The sequence below is a fragment of the Octopus bimaculoides genome, chromosome 21 (genome assembly GCF_046866305.1).
Source record: "Octopus bimaculoides isolate indiv1 chromosome 21, ASM4686630v1, whole genome shotgun sequence".
NCBI lineage: Eukaryota > Metazoa > Mollusca > Cephalopoda > Octopoda > Octopodidae > Octopus > Octopus bimaculoides.
In genome coordinates this window covers 24013281-24034677 of record NC_142948.1, presented here as the reverse complement: position 1 = coordinate 24034677, position 21397 = coordinate 24013281, and the positions used below count along the sequence as shown (strand labels likewise).

General features: G+C 36.0%; 2 protein-coding genes across 5 annotated transcripts in view; both read right to left on the bottom strand.

Annotated features, from left to right (window-relative positions):
* The window catches only part of LOC106879064 (uncharacterized), a 94071-nt gene extending 90682 nt beyond the window's left edge, over positions 1-3389 (bottom strand). The window contains exon 1 of one of the 2 annotated variants that reach the window (XM_089338938.1): positions 3372-3389. The gene's annotated coding sequence lies outside the window, so the exon portion shown is untranslated. Of the gene's footprint in view, positions 1-1388; positions 1575-3371 lie in introns of those variants that run through there. The other variant, XM_089338936.1, reaches the window with a different exon arrangement.
* Positions 3390-14166: 10777 nt separating this feature from the next.
* The window catches only part of LOC106879070 (uncharacterized), a 16715-nt gene continuing 9484 nt past the window's right edge, over positions 14167-21397 (bottom strand). For all 3 annotated transcript variants that reach the window (XM_089338934.1, XM_014928498.3, XM_089338933.1), the window contains exon 2: positions 14167-16449. In XM_089338934.1, the coding sequence (XP_089195060.1) occupies positions 14821-16449 (1629 nt within the window). In that variant the 3' untranslated portion in view covers positions 14167-14820. The remainder of the gene's footprint in view (positions 16450-21397) is intronic.

Below are 21397 nucleotides of genomic sequence, written 5' to 3'. Positions count from 1 at the left end.
TGTAGAAAATCTTATTCAAAACATCCAATTTTCTGAAAGTTATAAGGAAACAAAGTCGATCAGATGGGGTAGTGGAGCACACTTGTGCAGATATACCCACAACAAAATCAGTCCTTAATCAGAAAATATCAGTTAAAAACAAGAGAGATTCTAGGATGTTAAACGGCCAGAGTTTGTTTGTTAGTGGTGGGTAGGAACAACGACCGAGTTGCTAAGGTGTACAGCGAGAAACAACAAGCACATGTTCAATGATATTCACTGCTGAATTAATGATCAACCACAACCACAGTAACGTCTATACAGTGATGATACTAGTATTATATTGAGAGGATTCTAATTACGTCATGGATATATTTAAATTCAACAAAGAGCTGGGGGTTTTGTTGTGGTTGTTTTGTAATTTTTTTAATGACCTAAAGAAGAAGACAAGATAAAGAAATCTATTCCAACGTAATAAATGGTAAATTCTGGGAGTAATAAAGTAATGCGAGAATTCTAAGCAGTTTCGTCTATAGAAAATTCTGGGGAAAATAACACATACACACGTGTGTGTGTGCGCGTGTGTAAGACTCGCATGTGTATATATATATATATATATTTTTCAAACATACATATAATACAAACATCTCTTTATGTATATCTATATATATATATATACACATACATACATACATACATACATACATACACATGTGTATAATTTTTCCAACAATCTTCTGTATTATCATTTACCTTCCTACACACAAACACAGATATACATGTGTGCCCGGGGTAGCTATTCGAAAATTCCGCCTGGTTGAATAAACCATTAAGAGCGATACCTGAGGACTCAGTCAATCAATATTATCAGTATATTTCGCGATTTAAATATAGAAAGTCACACCGTCAGTAAATGATTTTGTTTCTCAACAAGTTGACCAAAAATACCGTGTGTGTGTGTGTGAAAAAAAAAGCACACTAAGTAGTATTAAGTCTAAGATATATGTAAATCTTTTTGACCCACGCCATCGCTACTCAGAGTTTGAGTCTTGAACTATATATATATATTAGTTGCATACATATATTTGCACACACACACATTATATATATATATATTTTTATACACATAAAAAGAGGGCAAACGTATTGTTACAAACAGCAATCTTGTTGAGAGGAAAGACTATACATAGATGTATATTATACATTATATATATAAGTATATTATGTATATCTTCGTTCCACTTCCTTGACTACGCTATAAGGTTGAAGTTCTTGAATGGAAAAAAAATAATACAAATTCAAGGAATTCGACACTTATTTCTTCACTTCGATTATTCCAAGAAGATATATTTTATTGTAACTGAAAGAAAAATAACAATTTACTTTAAAATATAAAACTGGTTACTTACCAAATATTAATGTTTTAATAATTGCACCACATGGGTGAAATAAATCATTCACAAAGCATACTTCGAAGAGAGAAGAAGCTCATTTGTGAATGAGCCATAAATATAGTTTTAATAAAATAAGTCAAAGCTCCATTTTCGTCAAGTGCGCTCTACCTTTTCTTTCTCTCTCTTTCCTTCGCCCATTCTATTTATCTTTCTCTATATTTCTCTTTAGTTCCCTCTATTTACCTCCCTTTATTCCCCTTCCTTCTTTCCTCACTCTATCTTTCTCTTTACTTTTCTCTCTCTATTTATCTCCTTTTCTCTCTCTATTTATCTCCTTTTCTCTGTTTCTTTCTCGCTCTCTCATGTCTCTTTCTCCTTCTCCCTATTTCTTTCTGTGTCACTCTAATTCTCTCTTTCTATTTCCTCTCTCTTTATTTTCCTTACACCCGCTCAACTTGCAATAGTTACCTCCCTTATTATATACCTCTCTGATATTCATTCTTTGACTTTTCCTCCTCTCCCCACCTTTTCTGAGAATTACCATTTTCATCTTTGGAACCGTTGTTGTAATATAAAATTGATCACCAGTATTTAACTGGTATTTCATTTTATAACCCCGAAAGTTGAACTCGGAATGATAATTTGGGCACAATTAAATCTAAATTACCATATCGCAAGGCATCTCGGCTTTATGAAAACGGAGCGGGACAGTCTTGTAATATCGTAGTGTTTTTTTGTGTTTTTATCCTCAATTTTAATTGCTTTTGTTGTTTGGTCCCTAGTGAACATTAATCGAACAAGTGGTGTATAATGAAAAGCGTTCCAGCTGTGACCATCACGTTTTTCTTTCCAGACAGTGTATCTAGGACTTTTGGGGGTGGAGGTAAAGACATTGAACCGCACCCCCTCGGGTATTGGGGGGGGGGGGGGTACAGGAACCTATTATATCGAGTGTTGAGATTCCGAATCTGCAAAAGAATCTGCATTTCAAAATTTTTATTCTACCCCTACCCTCAATTTCTTAAATTTTCACTTTAAAAATTTTTTTTTTTTTTTTTGCGAAATACGCAGAGAAATACGGAGATTATGATTCTGAAAAGAAAAATTGTAAAACTCAGTTTTTCAAAAATAAATAAATAAACTCCACCCTATGACAAGAAGTGAAATTAAAGTGTTATCTCTACTACTGTTTCACGCATGCATAGAATTATAAAATAGCAGACGCAAAAAAATATCTAAACAGAAACCTGACATGCTAGTAACACGTTTTCAAAATTTTAATACGAACTACCAAAGAAAAAATTTCAAAATTTAAATCCTCCCCAACCAGAAATATGACAAGCTAGAAACAACAGCCAAACCGAGGATTACCTTTCTAAATACGAATTACCAGAAGAGGAAAAAAAATTTTTTTAATGTCATTTTGTTGTGTGTGTGTGTGTGTGTGTGCAAAAAATCTAATTTTTACATACCTCTCTTAACATGTTGGGTTACGGTCGTCATGAAACATTAGTAGAGAAAACACTTTAATTTCACTTCTTGCCATAGGGCGGAGGGTAGGGGTATCTGTTTTATTTATTTATTTTTTTGAAAAATTGAAATTTTACAGAATTTTTTTTTTTTTTCAGAATCATAATCTCCGTATTTTTCTACGTATTTCGTCATAAAAAAACTTTTTTAAAAAGGTGAAAATTTAAGAAATTTAGAGAGGGATTTAAATTTTGAAATGTAGATTTTTGTTTGCAGATTCGGAATCTCTGCACTCGATATAGTGGGTTCCTGTAAAAAAAAATCTCAAAGGGGGTGCAGTCTATTGTCTTTACTACCTGCGCCCTTTTTAATTTGTTTTGTATTTTTGAGATTTTTGTTTTTTGTCTTTTTTTTTTCAGACTATAAGGTATAGTCAGGGAAAGATCTGGTAAATATTTCTGGCAGTTCAGCCAAAAAAAAAATAACGAATCGTACAAGCCAATGAGAAAGACTAACATGATCACTTACCTGCTAGAAAGAGTAGGTAAATCTCCTTCAAATCCTACCCTACGGTCTTTAACAAGAAAAAGAAAGGATAATGTAATCTGATATACACAATATCTGAAGAAAAAAGAGGTGGATTGGTCATGGCTGGATTAGTTCTATTGACTCAGGACTGATTATGAGTAGAATCACAAATCATACCAGCCAGCAAGACAACAACCTTATAACAGTCGCTCGACCTACTAGAAATAGCAGCCAAATCTCCAAATTAAATACATCCTACCATCTTAAATGAGAGACGACACCTTGAATCTTAGAAGCCCTTCAAAAGATATGATAGCCGTAATTTGTTTCTGTTTCATTAAGATCAATTTTTTTAGGGGTATGGGAACTTCCAAGGCTGATGGAAAGAAGGGAGGATCTTAAGTTCAAATAAGAAGCCTTTCCCAAGCATTTATAAGAGAGTGAATTCAATTAAAAGTACCTAAAAACTCGATGGTATGGTTAAACAACATGATACATTATATTGGTGGAGGTAATGAATATGCACACCACCCATTTTTAACGTAACCCTAAACCCTAACCGCTGAAAATGGGTGGTAAGCATATTCTTTACCTTCGCCCGTTATCTCTACCATCCAGTGAGCCATAGCAAGATTCGAACTCAAAACAAAACAAAAAATCAGAACGAATACCACAAGGCATCAATCCCCACACTCTAATGATTCTGCCAACCTATCACACTTGACAATCTCTTTATTGATTCTTAAACAATGAAAGGAAAAGTTCACCTTCATAGGATTCGAACTCACAGAGTCTCAGGCCGACCAAAGCCTTATGAGTGGATTTGGTAGACGGAAACTGAAAGAAGCCTGTCGTATATATGAATATATATATATATATATATATATATATATATATATATATATATATGTATGTGTGTTTGTGTGTCTGTGTTTGTCCCCCCCCCCACCATCGCTTGATAACCGATGCTGGTGTGTTTACGTCCCTGTAACTTAGCAGTTCAGCAAAAAGAGACTGATAGAATAAGTACTAGGCTTACAAAGAATAAGTCCTGGGGTCGATTTTCTCGACTAAAGGCGGTGCTCCAGCATGGCCACAGTCAAATGACTGAAACAAGTAAAAGATAGTCAGAAAATGCTGCAAGACATTTTAACCTATTCTCTGACACTTTAATCAATTCATCATCATCATCAATCTGTGGCCATTGCTATCTCAAATCCTGGGACCGTTAAGGCTAGATAGCTAGTTTTTATACAAGTGGCTGAGATCACAACATTCCCCATGAACAAGACACAAGTCTGTCACAAGGTTAGTCATTTACCGCTGAGTGGACAGAAGCAACATGAAATTAACCCTTTAGTATTCAGATAATTCTGTCAAATGTAACACTTTTTTTTTATTCACATTGTTTTGAATTAATCATGAATAATCTTATAGCTTCAAGAGTTAGATGTTGTCGTCGTTTATTTTTAGAATGACATTATAGCGTAGGTGTGAGGGACCAGATTTAGTCAGTTTGAACCATAAATAATAATAATAATAATAAATGCGCCCTTTTAAAGCCTAGCAGGCTCATGGGCCCGGTTTCCCGGTTTCAATGGCGTATGTGTTCCCTAGCTGGACGAGACGCCAGTCCATTGCAGCGTTACTCATTTTTGCCAGCTGAGTGGACTGGAGCTACGTGAAATGAAGTGTTTTGCTCAAGAACACAACACGTCACCCGGTCCAGGAATCGAAACCACAATCTTGCAATCATGATGCTGACACCCTAACCACTAAGCCACGCACCTCCACTTGAACCATAAAGCAGGTGGAATATTTTGGCCAGATATAGCCAGTTTAAATGCTAAAGGGTTGAGTGTTTTGCTCAAGAACACAATACATCATCCAGTTCAGGAATCAAAACCACAATATTGCAATGAGTGCAACACTGTGACCACCATGCTACACACCCTCACTTGATCAATTCATTGCCCTAAAAAAATGCTTTCTATCATAAATCTACTCCATTATGGTTGATCCAAGAGTAAATAATCTTTTCTACTGGAAACACAAGGCCTCAAATTTGGGAGAAGGTATTAAGTTGATTACATCAACTCCAGTGCATAACTGGTACTTATTTATTTGACCTCGAAAGGATAAAAGGCAAAGTCAACCTCGGTGGAATTTGAACTCAGAACGTAACAGTGGAAGAAATACTGCTAAGCATTTCACCCGGCATGCTAACAATTCTGCCAGCTCACTGCCTTTCTAAGACTAAATAAAGACAATATTCTTTAGTTCTGCTATATTACACACTTTGAAGACAGAAACAGGATCAAACATTGCTGCTGAAAGATAATGGTTAAGCAGTCTATGAATCCATGAACCTCTTAAGCCCCATTGTTGGAGCATCTATAACACCTACTTTATGATGTTACTCAACATGAGTCAGCTTGATTTTTGCTCAGCTTGGAGCTAGACCACAACACTACCTCAGCCTTTGGATGTCTTTAACATAAAACTTTCTGTTGCAAGCATTTAGACTAAAACCTTATATTTTACCTTTTAATTATTTCAGTCATTAGACCGCAGCTATGCTGAGGTACTGCCTTGAAGAATTTTCTAGTCAAATGAATCGACCCCAGGATTTATTTTTTTTCATTTTAAGCCTGGTACTTTTTCTATCAGCTCTCTTTTGCCAAACTACAAAGTTATGGGAATATAATTACACCAGCACCAGTTGCCAAGCAGTGGCAGAGTGGCAAACAGACACAGTCACATACACACATACATATACACAATGAGCTTCTTTCAGTTTCCATCTACCAGAAAAACTCACAAGGCTTTGGTTGGCCCAAGGCTATGGTAGAAGAAGTTTGCTCAAGGTGTCATGTAGTGGGACTGAACCCAGAACCATGTGGTTGGAAACAAACTTCTTACCACACAGCCACACCTGTGCTTCAGTTCACTCCTCGCCCATGATTTTTACTGCAGTCATAGACTTGCAGGTATTGCAGCCATCAGTTTCACCAGCCTGGAAAGTCCGGCAAAAGTCTATAAAGAAAACTCTAAGTGGTTGCTCAACCCACTAGAAATAGTGCCCAAATCTCCCTAAAACCACATCTGCAAAAATGATAAAACCAGTAGCATAACTGGGGAAGGGGCAATCCACCCTAGTCAATGATTTTATGGGACAGCACTTTTGGGTCTACTGTATAAACCTATATATAGAGCAGGGGAACAGTAAACTCAAGGGCCATCACAGGTGGCACAAACTCCAGCTATGCCACTGGATAAAACAGGTTACAAAATATAATCTCAGGTACACTAAAAAATGAGATAATCAGGTTGCACTACCTTTGATTACAAATTTGCTTGATCATAATTGATTAGGAACTAAAAAGATAACAGGGGTAATCATCTTTTTTTTTAGACCAGATTAAGCCAAAATCAATAACAAAAACTAAAAAATGATGTGTTATGGAACAAACCTTCTTTTATAGAATAATGACTATTTTTATCACCCATTATTTCAAGATTATTTTTATCTCATTCCTGATTAAATGTAAGAGGATATCATACCATGTAACCAGGAAAATGAAAAATAAAATAGTGATGTCACCCTTGAAAGGAATGTATATTGATTTCAAATTTTGGCACAAGGCCAGCAATTTCTGAAGTAGGAGTAAGTCAATTATATCAACTCCTGTGCTCAAGTGAAACTTCTTTTATTGAACCCAAAAGGATGAAAGACAATGTTGACCTCAGCAGAATTTGAACTCAGGACGTACGCTAATGATTCTGCCCTAAAAGGAATGTATATTAGAAGATAAAACTGATAGAAAATTTTGAAGAAAGCTGAAAGGGATTCAGGGGTTTATCAGAAAGGAGTTAATTTACAAGTAGATTGAGGTAATTTGGCACAGTTATTTGGATAGTGATGATCGGTCATTCAGCTTGTTTCTGTGACAGTATTTTTTGGCACTGAAGGTAAACATACAAACACATGCATGCACATGCAGAAATATATGCATACAGATAAAAAGAAAGAGAGAGAAAGAGAGAGAGACTGCAAATATAGATATAAATTTTGACACAAGGCCAGCAATTTCAGGGGAGGGTTTAAGTTGATTACATTGACCCTCAATGCTCAACTGATTCTTATTTTATCAACTCTGAAAGGATAAAAGGCAAAGTTGACCCATGCAGAATTTGAACTCAGAATGTAAAGACGGATACAATACTGCGATGGATTTTGCGTGTCATGCCAACAATCCTCCAACACACAGCCTTGACACTGCAACATATTAATTGAATATGATTGACATAAACATTTTCCCCTTTCCTCATACAAAAGCATTGAGCTGAAAATAAAACTGCGTCTCTACAGCACCATCGTGTTACCAACAGCACTGTATGCCAGTGAAACTTGGAAAGTAACATCAACAATATCCAAGAAACTGGATGTATGCCATCAGAGTGCTTACGGAAAATATTGAAGATCTCCTATCGTGACCACATAACAAATGCTGCAGTCGTCCAGCGAGCACAGTCAAGAAAGTTGCAAGACATTGTGGCAGAGAGAAGAATGAGACTAGCCGGGCACATTTTCCACAGGCTATACATAGAGGGGACAAACAAGGACAGACAAAGGGATTAAATCGATTACATCTACCCCAGTGCATAACTGGTACTTATTTAATCAACCCTGAAAGGATGAAATGCAAAGTCAACCTCAGTGGAATTTGAACTCAGAATGTAATGGCAGACGAAATACTGCTAAGCATTTCGTCCGGTGTGCTAACCATTCTGCCAGCTCACTGCCCTGATAGCAGAGAAATATTGACAGAAAAAAAATAACTTCTCAGATTTCAATTGATCGGATTTTAACTCAATAGAAACTCATAAATCAATGCCAACCAGAACAACTGACCTATATAGATGAACCAGTTATATTTATAAACCTGAACCTAGATATACTGACTGACAAGCCTTGCCTCAAACCAGCTGCTGTCACATCAGTGACCAGATTGCTGTTGGTGCAACAAAAATTTGGTCCCCATGTACTAAATGTTCAAGTGAAGTTAACAGTCTTTGTGTGCTTATAAATGATTAATATGTGTTGTCAATGCTGTAACTGTTTGAGCTTCAACACATGGTCTCACTTGCTAGACAAGCACATTTCTGAAATTTGAATTTATAGGTGGACAAAAAATGAAAAATAGTTTTTTTCATTGACTTAAAAATAACCAATCCTCCACTTTAAAAAAAAGATCAAAAATATAAAATATCAAGATACAGAATAGGATCTTTTTTAAAACGGGGCCACATTTTTCATTAATGTTTTACGTAGTGTTTTTGGTACCGAAAGACTTTCAAACTTCGTATACTTATCTATTTTGTGTTATAGAACAGAAAAATATTTTTGTATTCGAATTTATTTCATGTAAAAAATTGTCCTATTTCGATAATTTCAACCAATCACTGACAAGTATTCAGTTGTTTAGATTTACTCCTTTGGCTGATTAAGTGATGTAAAGCGTATTTAATCTCCATACCTTCATTTTATTTGCTTTTTTCATTTTAAATTTGCTTTAACCCTAACCCTAACCCTACAGTTAGGGTTAGGGTTAGGGTTAGGGTTAGGGTTAATTGTTTCAGAATCGTTTGTTTATGTAGTCGGCACTTAATGTATATCGGCTGAATGGACGTCAGTGATTGGTTGAAATTACAGAAATACGACAACTTTCACATGGAATAACTTATGGATTTCTTTTTTTTTTAAGAAGACTAAGAGAAAAAGATGTTTTATATGACACATTCTACCAGTGTTCCAAGTTTCAAAGTGTTTCGTTAATGAAAAATGTGGCCCCCGTTTTAAAAAAGATCCACAGAAATACATTATCATCATCATCATTACAATGACTACTTTTCCACGTTCGTATGAATCAGATGGAATTTCTTGAAGCAGATTTTCTATGGCCGGATGCTCTTCTTGTCACCAGCTCTCATTTGCTTCCAAGCAAAGTTATATTTCCCCCTGGCCAAACATGTTTTTCATGAAAGACTGGAAACAAACAACACCACTTGTATGATGATGCTGCTCATTTACAATCATCTGTTGATGTCTAGACAAGCACCTCACCACACACGCACAGATTAGATACAAGACTGGCTTTTAACAGGTTCCATCTACCAAATCCACTCACAAGGCTTTGGGTCGTCTAGGGCGATGGTAGAAGACACCTGCCCAAAGTGCTACACGGTGGGACTGAACCCAGAACCATATGGTTGGGAAGCAAGCATCTCAACCACACAGCCATACCTGCATGTATGTGTATGTGTGTGTGTGTGTGTGTGTGTGTGTGTGTTTTGCTAGACAGATAGATAGAGTTTAATAGGAAATTCCTTATAGGTCTGTCTAACATGTAAAACTTTGTGATTCCAAATAGCAAATGAAACACAAGTAATGGAGAATAAATAATACCAAAATTCCCATTTTGTTATACAATAACTCTGCAAATAAATTTTCCATAATTCTCAATTTCAATATGCATTTTGAACTGATATACAGCAGCAACTGAGACTACATATTGGATTGTAATAATAGAATTAGCAGATGTGCTTCAAGCTTTGATTGACCCAGGGCTATAATAAAAAACACTTACCCAAGGTGTTGCACAGTGGGACTGAAGCCAAGACCGCATGGTTGGGAAGCAAGCTTCTTAACCACAATGCCATGTTAGCTCCAACGAATATCTCTTAAATATTGATATACAACCTGTAGACACTTGTTTACAGACTAATCATTGAATGATACCAGAACCAAACACTGCAATCTTTTGAATTATACTACTTAACACAGTAATTAAGATTTATAGAATACAGATAGTCAGATCGAAAGCGGCAGAAATAAAAAATATTCATTTCAGATTTTGGCACAAGGCCAGCAATTTTGGGTGAGAGGATAAATCAATTACATCAACTCCAGTACTCCACTGGTACTTATTTTATTGACCCCGAAAGGATGAAAGATGAAGTTGACCACTGCAGAGTATGAGGTCAGAATGTAGATGGATGAAATGTCGCTAAGTATTATGCCTGACATCCTAACAATCTTCCAGCATGGCACCTAAAATTAACAAATATTGATATTTTTTTTAACAAAATAAACCTACTTCTTCTCAAATTTTCTTCTCAATTTTAAGTTATTTTATTATAATAATTTTTAAAAATAATGTACCAGTTTGCTATATAATCAAGGAAGTTTCAGGTTCAGTCCCACTGCATGGCACCTTTAGTGTCTTCTACTATAGCCCAGGCCCAACAACTGCCTTGTGAGTGTGAATTTGGTAGATGGAAACTATGAGGAAACCTATCATGTGTGTGTGTGCATATGTTTTTGTATTTGCCGCACACCACCACTTGATAACCAGTGTTGGTTTGTTTGCATTCCCATAACTTAACAGTTTGGCAAAATAAACTAATAGAATAAGTACTAGTCTTAAAATATAAGTGCTGGGGTTAATCTGTTTCATTAAAATCCATCAAGATGGTGTCCCAGCATGGCCACAAGTCTAGTGACTGAAACAAGTAACAGAAATCCCTAGAATGAGCAATCAGCGTTAAAGAGGCCTTAACAAATAATTTAAGACAAGAGGGAAAAAAATGAGGAAAATATATGAAAAGAGAAAATGGGAGACAGTAGTTTTTCATTCATAAAATACAATAAATATCAGACTTAAAAATAAGTACTGAGATGGATTTCCTTGACAAAACCCTTCAAGGTGGCGCCCCAGCATGGGCACAGACCAAAGACAGAAAAAAAAGTGAAAGATAAAAGATGTACAAATCCAGAATCAGCAGATTGATGAAATTTACCCTCTTGGGAGCAGAGCAAGAAATTAATTATGCAATCAGCTAGGAGCTGGTAGCACTACACAGATTTTAACCCTTTTGTTACCGTATTTATTTTGGGATGCTCTGTGTTTCTTTCAATTAATTTTAAATATAACAAAGAATTTAGTAAAATAACTTAGTCATCATTAAGCTAGTGTTAGGAACATAAATTACGACGAAGATTTGGTGGAAGATTTTAATTCAAAACTTATGAAAACAAGATATTTGTACTACAGAGCCAGAGCCGGTTTCAGCCAGGTTGGTAACAAAAGGGTTTAACAAAGCACAAAAATGTCTTAATCCAACTAAAGGCATAAAAACTTAGTAATGAAGAGAGAAGGAGAAAGGGAAGGGTCAGCCATACAACAGAAGAGGACAGGGAATGGATCAAGCTAGGGTATAGACAGTAAGAGAAGTGTTGTATGGTCTTATGACTTGTTGAATGAGTTAACTTGAAGCATTTAAAATTTTACTAGATAACAGATTAACTTGGTGTGTACATGATAACAATAGTGTAGAATATTGTTTATAAGATAATTATAATTTTTAAGCATATTTTTTTTTTGCCTGGTGTAAAGGGAATGAGGATTTTAGAATTAAAAGCTGGAGAGGAAGTTGGAGAAGGGGTGCACACTATAGGGCTGGGAGAGCAGTACCACACTATAGAATTGAGAGAGGAGAGAGCACAATGAGGGGCTGAGTAAAGAAGGTGCATATTACAGGCCTAGGAGAATGGAGAGCACATTGTAGAGCTAGGAGAAAGGGTTACACTGTAGGGCTAGTAGAAGGGAAACACATTGCAAGGCTGGAACAAATGGAAATCACACTGTAGGGGTGGAAGAAGGAAATTACATTATAAGGCAGAGAAAAGGGGTCGTGAAATTGTAGGACTGGAGATAGGGGGTGTGTATTGCAAATCTGGGAGAAGGGGGACATGTTATAGACCTGGTTGTAATGGGAGCACATAGCAGAGGTTGGAGAAGAGGAGCATATTGTAATGCTGAGAGATGAAGAAACACATTGTAGGACTGAAGGAAGGAGAACACATCGGAAGGTTATCAGAAGTGGGAGCACATTTTAGGGCTCAGAGAAGTGGGGACACACCTTAGGGTTAGGAGAAAGGGGAATGCAATTGTAGGGCTGGGGGAAGGGATGGACATCATAGGGCTGGGAGAAAGGGTGTAGATTAATTGAACTGGGAGACAGAGAAGACACTGTAGGGTTAAAAGAAGGGAGTGCATACTGTAGGGCCAGCTTAAGAGACAAATATCCTGGCACCAGGTAAAACTAGATAAATCGGTTAGATTTATACCCATTTGGGAACCCCTGCTGTAAATGTAACAAAAATTAGACGATAAAGAAAGTAGAGGTTGTTTGTGTTTGATTAAAGCAGATAAAATCAGAATCTACCAAAATTATGACACACACACACAAGTTATGATATACCCCCACACACACACACATAAAGGAGATAAAAATCTGTTGGAATTAGAAGTGAAATTGGTAAATTTTGGGTGTTAAAGTTATGTAGTTAGCTTTAAGAATATATATTTTATGAATTTACATAAATCATTTCATATATTATCAACACCATTCCTAGTTTAATCTCCTCATAAGATTTTATTGTTTTTATTTCATATTAGACATTGGTGATTCTCAGTATAATATCTACATCAGTTAGACATTCTTTAGCATGTAAATATTCATATACACCCAGCTCTACACTATGAAAACTAAAATAGTTTGGTAGGTTAGAACCAAGTGATGCCAAACTGAGAACGTAAGACATCATGATGACAACAATAACAACAACAGCAATAGCAAAGCATCATCATTGTTATTATTATTATTATTTTTATTCTGCCGAGATTGCCTTTCATCCTTTCAGGGTTGAAAAATTAAGAACCAGTGAAACACTGGGGTCAATGTAATCAACTAATCCCCTTCCCCCAAATTTCAGGCCTTGTGCCTTCAGTAGAAAGGATTATTATTATTATTATTATTATTATTATTATTATTATTATTGCTGTTTAAATTCTGCTGAGGTTAACTTTGCCTTTCATCCTTTCAGGGTTGTAAAATAAGTACAAGTGGAAAACTGGGGTCAATGTAATCAACTAGACCCCTCCTCCAGAATTTCAGGCCTTGTGCCTATTGTAGAAAAGATTATTATTATTATTATTATTATTATTATTATTTAGCAACCAGACCAAACACTTAGAGGCATTTCATTCACCTTCATGTTCAGACTTCAATTTCTGCCACGATCAATTTGCTTTTCCTTTTTTCAGAGCTGATCTGATGTAATTGAATAGCCCTCTCCCTCAAAATTTCAGGCCTTGTTCCTATAGTAGAAAGGGTTATTATTATCATCATCACCATTGGCATCATGATCATGATCATCATTATTATTATTATTGAATATCTTCTCTCTCTTGTTTGTTTTAGTCATTGGCCTGTGACCTCAGCTGGGGCACTATCTTGAAGGGTTTAGTTGAACAAATAAACCTCACTACCTACTTTTATCAAACCATTAAGTTATGGGGATACAAACAAACCAACACTAGCTGTCAAACGGTGGGGAGGGCCAATACAGACACAAAGACACACACTTATATGTATGCATACAATGGGCTTCCACACAGTTTCCATCTATCAATTCCACTCACAAGGCATTGGTTAGCCTGGAGCTATGGTAGATGACACTTGCTCAGGGTAACAAGCGAAGGGACTGAACCCAAGATCAAGTCATTGCAAAGCAAGCGTCTTAACTGCATTGCTGTGCCTGAACCTATAATAAATAATATAAAACAAATACAATTAATATTTGAAAATAAAATCTTGAAACATTATGGGAAAAGAAATTTTTTGATCAATGTTTTTTTGAGTGTCAAAGAAATAAAATATCTTTAAATAATTTTCACAGAAATTTTTTTTATTGCAGATTTGATAAGTTTTGCAAGAATAAATAAATAAATAAATAAATAAAATGTAATTTATTTACATAAAACTTCAATGAAATATTTAATTTCAGAGTTGTATAGTTTGTATGAAGCATTACCTGATATAGATGTTTTTAATTTTTTTTTTCTTTGTGTCAAAACAATGCAAGTCAACGGTTTGTACTGTTACCTTATATTTCAATATTTTGGGTTTAGGACCCCTTCTTCAGGAAATCTTTGAAGATCAGCTCACAATACCATATCTCCAAAGATTTCCTGAAGAAGGTGTCCAAATCCTGAAATACCAAAATACAAGTACAAAGCACTGATACACATTGTTTTGGCTTAGAAAAATGAAAATTAAAAACATTTATATGATTCCAGGTTTCAATAAACAGAAAAAAAGTTATCTTGTAAGATCTACTTCCTCAGTTGTTCATGGAAAGCAAAAATATATAAACAAGTAAAGTAAAATGTAATTTTTACATTTCATTTCCAAAATAAATAAATTCTTGTGTTTTTGTGCAAGAATACTCAAAGACAGATTTCCAAAACAACTTGTGACCAATATAATATTTATAGACACACACAGGTATCAGGAATTACTTCAGTTACCATTTCATAAATTATATTGTTTCAAATGCAAGATACTTTTTTAGAAATTCGGGTAATGGCAACTTACTAATTTTTAGTAATAGATTTGGCATTAACAAATTCCTCATTAAAAACCGTATTGAATTCTTCAAGGGGAGTGGCTTCTTTCCTAATTCTTCAAAATACTCTTTCTCTTCTTGAGAGAACTCTCTACAACGATCAATAGCATAGAGATCAAAAAGACTACAAGCTTCCATGAGAAGTTTAAGAAGTTTCTCGTTTTTAGAAATTTTATCAAAATAATGCAAGACTCCAAAAGGATTTTTCTTCCTCACAACTGTTGTAAAACCACCAAAGTGAACTATGGCACCATGTTGAATCAAGTTGAGAATAACATCATAACTGATAGAATCTTGGTTCCTAAGGTATTCAACAATTGGTGAAAAACAAGGAGCAATGTAATTAATAATATCTGCATGTTTGTTTGGATTGGCACCAGCTTGAAGTAATAAGTTTATTATTTCTCTTTGGTTTATTGTATTTGTTGCTGCACAAGCCATCATCAGGGCCGTGCAGTTGTCATCAGTAACTTCATCGACATCAATTGGAAATAAAAGAACTAGTTCAACTAAATCTTCTCGGTCTGTAAGGACAGCAGTATGTAGGGCATTATATTTATAGTTAGGAAATTTTGATGTTCTTGCATGATGTAACAATAAAGTTCTTGCAATGGTTCGGTTTCCAGCCTCAATTGCAAAATGCAAAGCTGTTTTCTGCTCAAATCTCTCAGGACATTGTAAATTGACATCAGCACCATACCTCAATAGCAGACGAGTAGCAAAGATTTCATTTTCTTTTGCTGCTTTCATTAAGGGGCTGACACCACATCGGTTTATCGAGTTTGGGTTGGCACCATACTGAAGCAAGAGATCAAGGCATTCAATATTCTGAAGTGGCACAAGATTTATTTCAAAACCCATGAAATATCTGCGATTAGCTTTAGCACCATTCTCCAAGAGAAGTTTTACTATAGCTACATGGTTGTTTTCTAAAGCTAAATTTATTGGCTCAATTGTTAAATCTTCTAAGACTGTCAGTGGTGTTGGACCGGATGCATCATTGGTCACAGCTGGTGAACTTTGCTCATTCCTTGTATTTAATTCACTTTGGTTTTGTCCTTGATCTTGATTTTCATTTTGGTCTTGGTTTCCATTTTGGTCTTGGTCGTCAGTCAGAGAAGTTCTAGGTTGTTTAGGAGTATATTCATGAGCTTCAATGTTGATTTTGGCCCCACATCTTATCAAGTATTTCATGCTCTTCAAGTGACCTTTTCGTGCACATAGATGAAGAGGTGTGTAACCAACGTCATCCCTTGCATTGATGTCAGCTCCATATTTTAACAAAATTCGAATAATATCTGTATTGTCAGCATAGGAGGCATAATGAATAGGTTTCAGACCACGATTCACATTTCCATTGACATCACCACCGTATTTTATAATAATCTCTACATCTGCTACAGGTGCATCATGGGTAATAGCTTCTGCTAAAAGCCTCTGCACTGATTTTCTGTGCAACTCCTCCTCTTCAGCAGAAAGTTTTCCACGTTTCCGTCTTTCCTTGTTTTCTTCAGATTTGTCTTTAGTTGTGTTTCCATTCTCCTGTAAGTTCCAAACAGAGAAAACTATATTATAAAATACAATAAAAATATTTTACAAAGAAGCCAAAATCAAAATTATAAATTAACTGCTATGATTTAAATGCAAATGATACTAGATCTGGCAAAACAGTTAAAATTATCAGCACACAAGTATAGGTGTAGATGTGCAGTTAAGAAGCTTGCTTCTGAACTACATTGTTTTAGGTTCAGTCACACTGCACTTTAAGCAATAGTCCAAGATAACCAAAGCCTGGTAAGTGGATTTAGTAGACAGAAACTAGAAAAGAAGTTTGTCATATGTGTGTGTGTAAGTGTAAAAGTGTGTGGTTTCATGATCGTAGGGTTGTGAGTTTGATACCTGGCAACATGTTATGTCCTTGAACTAAACACTATATTTCACATTGATCCAGCCAACTCAGCTGAGAAAAATGAAGAGTACTTGAAATTCAAAGGGCCAGCCTTGTCATATTCAGTGTCATGTTGAATCACCCTGTGAACTATGTTAAGGGTACAAGAAAATTTTTGCGAATTTGTGTTCTACACACAGGAATTCATAAGCCTATGCAAAAAAAAATGTTTTTTTGATTTTTTTAAAACTTAAAACAGTTCTTTGAATTAAAAAATTTTTTTTTTTTTTCAAATTCTTTTTTTAAATCAAAGTTTAAAATGTGGACAGACCAAATTCTTTGTATAAATCCCAGCAATAGATCATTAAATGTGTTTATGGGGAGAAAAATATTGGAAGACATCAATAGAAGTTAGAGTGACAAAGAAACAGGGAAGGTAGGCGGTCATGAGATGTGCTAAAAATAACAACTAAAAAGACCTTAAATCATACAAAAAAAATTCTTTGGTTTTTGAACAGTCATATGAATTCCCATATGTAGAATACAAATTCAAAAAAATCTTGTGAAAATTCCAAAAAATAAAAACGTTATGAGAGGTTATACAGAGTTCCCAAACCAGAATTCTGCCAATGTATGTTGAATTAAGATATATAATTAAGGAGACTCATGAGTGATAAATTATGTTGAGGAGTTAAGACAGTTTAGCTAAATTAGCAGAAACAAACTGTGGTCTTTGAGAAGCTAGAATGACAGTCACTCATAGCATAACTCCTAGTACAGTCACTGAGAAAACAATAGGTATGTAGCTTGAAAAAGGTGGCGAGCTGGCAGAAAAGTTAGCACACCGGACGACATGCTTAGCAGTATTTCGTCTGCCGCTACGTTCTGAGTTCAAATTCCACCGAGGTCGACTTTGCCTTTCATCCTTTCGGGGTTAATAAATTAAGTACCAGTTGCACACTGGGGTCAATGTAATCGACTTAATCCCTTTGTCTGTCCTTGTTTGTCCCCTCTATGTTTAACCCCTTGTGGGCAATAAAGAAATAAGAAATGTTAGCATGTTGGACGAAATGCTTAGCGGTATTTCATCTGTCTTTATGTTCTGAGTTCAAATTTTGCCAAGGTTGAGTTTGCCTTTCATCCCTTCAGGGTTGATAAATTAGGGACCAGTTGCGTACTGGGATTGATCTAATCGACTCCCCATCCCCCAAAATTTCAGGCCTTGTACCTAGAGTAGCTTGAATCCTGTTGATGAGATTGTTGTTCTCCTGTGACAAACACAACAATGTTTAGCATATTCACATTCAAATCTGCCACAACATATTAAGAATAAATATGTGGGTCATTGTTTTGATTCTCACTGTTCACCAAGGATATAAAGATTAGTTATTGTTTGGCTTATATCAGCATGGATCAGCAAACAGTTTATTTGCTGAAATTATAAACACAGCCATACATTATGGTTTAGACTCATTGGTCCAGGTGCTTCTGACTAATGAGACCCAACATGGTTCAAACACTGCTATCCCAGAGTCCCTTGTACTAATGAACCAAATGTGTTAGGAAAACACTAACATCATAAAGGAGAAGTTATTTCTCCTGTGGTGTACAAAACAGTGATTAATATATTCAGTTTGAAATCTGATGGAATATACTAGTTTAAAATTTTGGCACAAGGCCAGCAAATTCAGGTAAGCTGATTACATTGACCTCAGTGTTCAACTGGAATTTATTTTATCGACCCTGAAAGGGATGAAATGCAAAGTTGACCTTGACAGAATTTGAACTCAGAACATAAGACAGACAAAACGCCATTAAGCATTTTGTCCAGCATGCTAACAATTCTGCCAGCTCACCACTTTTTTAATAATTCTTTTTACTATAGGCACAAAGCCGGAAATTTGAGAGGAGGGGCTAGTCAATTACATCAATCTCAGTACTCAACTGGTACTTATTTTATCGACCTTGAAAGGATGAAAGGCAAAGTTGACCTCAGTGGAATTTGAACTCAGAATGTAAAGATGGACAAAATGTTACGAAATATTTTGCCCAACATATTAATGGTTTTGCCAGCTCGCCATCTTAATCTAATGGAATATATTAAGAATAGATATGGAAACCATTACAATTTATTAATTGTTTACCAGAAATAAAATACTACTTGAAAATCAACTTCTTTTCAGAAAAAACAATTTGTCAGTAAAATGGAAGCACCTACTCCAAATATATTTGCTGATTATTTACTGAATATATTTCAGTTTTCAAAGAGTTTCATCATGTCCTTGTGTGTTGTTGTTGTTGTTGGCACTCCGTCGCTTACGACGTCGAGGGTTCCAGTTGATCCGATCAACGGAACAGCCTGCTCGTGAAATTAACGTACAAGTGGCTGAGCACTCCACAGACATGTGTACCCTTAACGTAGTTCTCGGGGATATTCAGCGTGACACAGTGTGACAAGGCTGACCATTTGAATTACATGCACAACAGAAACAGGAAGTAAGAGTGAGAGAAAGTTGTGGTGGAAGAGTACAGCAAGGTTCGCCACCATCCCCTGCCGGAACCTCGTGGAGCTTTAGGTGTTTTTGCTCAATAAACACTCACAACGCCCGGTCTGGGAATCGAAACCGCGATCCTATGACCGCGAGTCCGCTGCCCTAACCACTGGGCCATTGCGCCTCCTGTGTGTGTGTTGTAAGAGATAACTAATTAAAGAGGAATACTCAACCATTAAAAACTGCCACAAAAAAACTGTTCAACCCATGACAGCATGGAAAAGTATTAGATGTAAAACATTGGTAATGATAATGATGATGGTGGTGGTGGGGGATGGCAATGATGATGGAATGGGGTGAATGTAATGATGATGATGAGGAGGAGGAGGATGACAATGATGATAAATTTGGTTATTGTTGTTAGTCCTGATCAAGTGAACTTATGATCAAAGGTGATCCAGCCATGATGATCACATCTTTTAGTCAGACACAACAGATCCACTATCAGTTTCAACAAAGAGTCAGACATCCAGTTGTTCAATCAACTCAGTGTTGGACTCATTAAATTAACATGTAAGTGGCTGAGTATACCATGTACACGTGTACTCCTTAGTGTAACTTCCAAGTCAAATCGCTATGACCCAAAATATGTCAAGGCTGGGTCTTTAAAATACAGGTACAAATCATGTGATGGGTTTCCACACAGTTTCCCTCTACCCATTTTCACTCCCAAGGTTTTGGTAGACCTAAGGATCTAGTAAAGATACTTATCTATGATGTCACACAGTAGGATCAAATATGGGACCTCCAACAAGGCCTGCATCCATAGGGTTGGGAACAGCAAGGTGCAGGCGGTGCAAGTGCACCCCTAAAATTTTTGTGGGACAATGAAAATGCTTTGAACATCATCCTGAAAAACTTCATCACCAAAATAAACAAGTGCAGAAACATTTTTGGACTGATTGGAAACATTACTTTTTCCATTATTGGATTTATTTGATTTGATTCATGTCCAAATATTATAATAATAATAATTATTATTATCATTGTACCTGTATATAAGATGGCTAGCTGGCAGAATCATTAGCATTGTACCTGTATATAAGGCGGCGAGCTGGCAGAAACGTTAGCAAGCCGGGCGAAATGCTTAGTGGTATTTCATCTGCCATTATGTTCTGAGTTCAAATTCCGCCGAGGTCAACTTTGCCTTTCATCCAATCCTTTCGGAAGTCAATGTACCAGTTGATCTCTGGGGTCAGTCAATCTAATCAACTTATCCTCTTCCCTGAAATTGCTGGCCTTGTGCCAAAATTTGAAATCATTATCGCACTTGTGATTGGTTTGATATTAAGACTGAAAAAAAAAAAAAATATGGCTTATAAAATATTTTGGACCTGGGTTTGCATCCACCAAGCAAATTTCATTCCTGTACTTATGCCTGTATCTACTGTTTAGATATGACATATCTAAGAGTACTTCATACAATGTATCCGTCTGCTTTTTTCTTTTTAAAAACAGTAGGGTGATATTTGAAAGGAATTTGGCTGATATTTCTAACAGTTAGGATAACCATGTGCAGGAGGTTATGAGACCATTTTGGCACAGCTGTTTTGTTGCAACTTATCTGGCATCACCAATTCAACACCGACTTATTTGGCATTGAATGTTTCTCATATTCTAATATTTCTCTCTCTCTCTCTCTCTCTCTCTCTCTCTCTCTCTCTATTTATCATCATCATCAACATTTAACATCCATTTTCCATGCTGACATGGGTTGGACAACTTCACAGAATCTAGCAAGGCCAAGAGTTGCACTGGGTTCCATAGTCTGTTTTGGTTTGGTTTCTACAGCTGGATGCCCTAACCTTAACCCTAACCCTTCCTAATGCCAACCACTTTAACGGAGTGTACTGGGTGTTTTTTATGCAGCATCATCATCAGGGCTTTCTACATGGCACCAACACCAGTGCATTTTGTATGGCATCTTGGTTTTTGCGTACAAGCATATTTGTTTGTGTGTTTAAAAAGAAAGAAACTGTTTATATCAATCATGTTCAATTAATAAATTGTAATGTCTCTCTCTCTCCCTCACTCTTTCTCTCTCAATCTC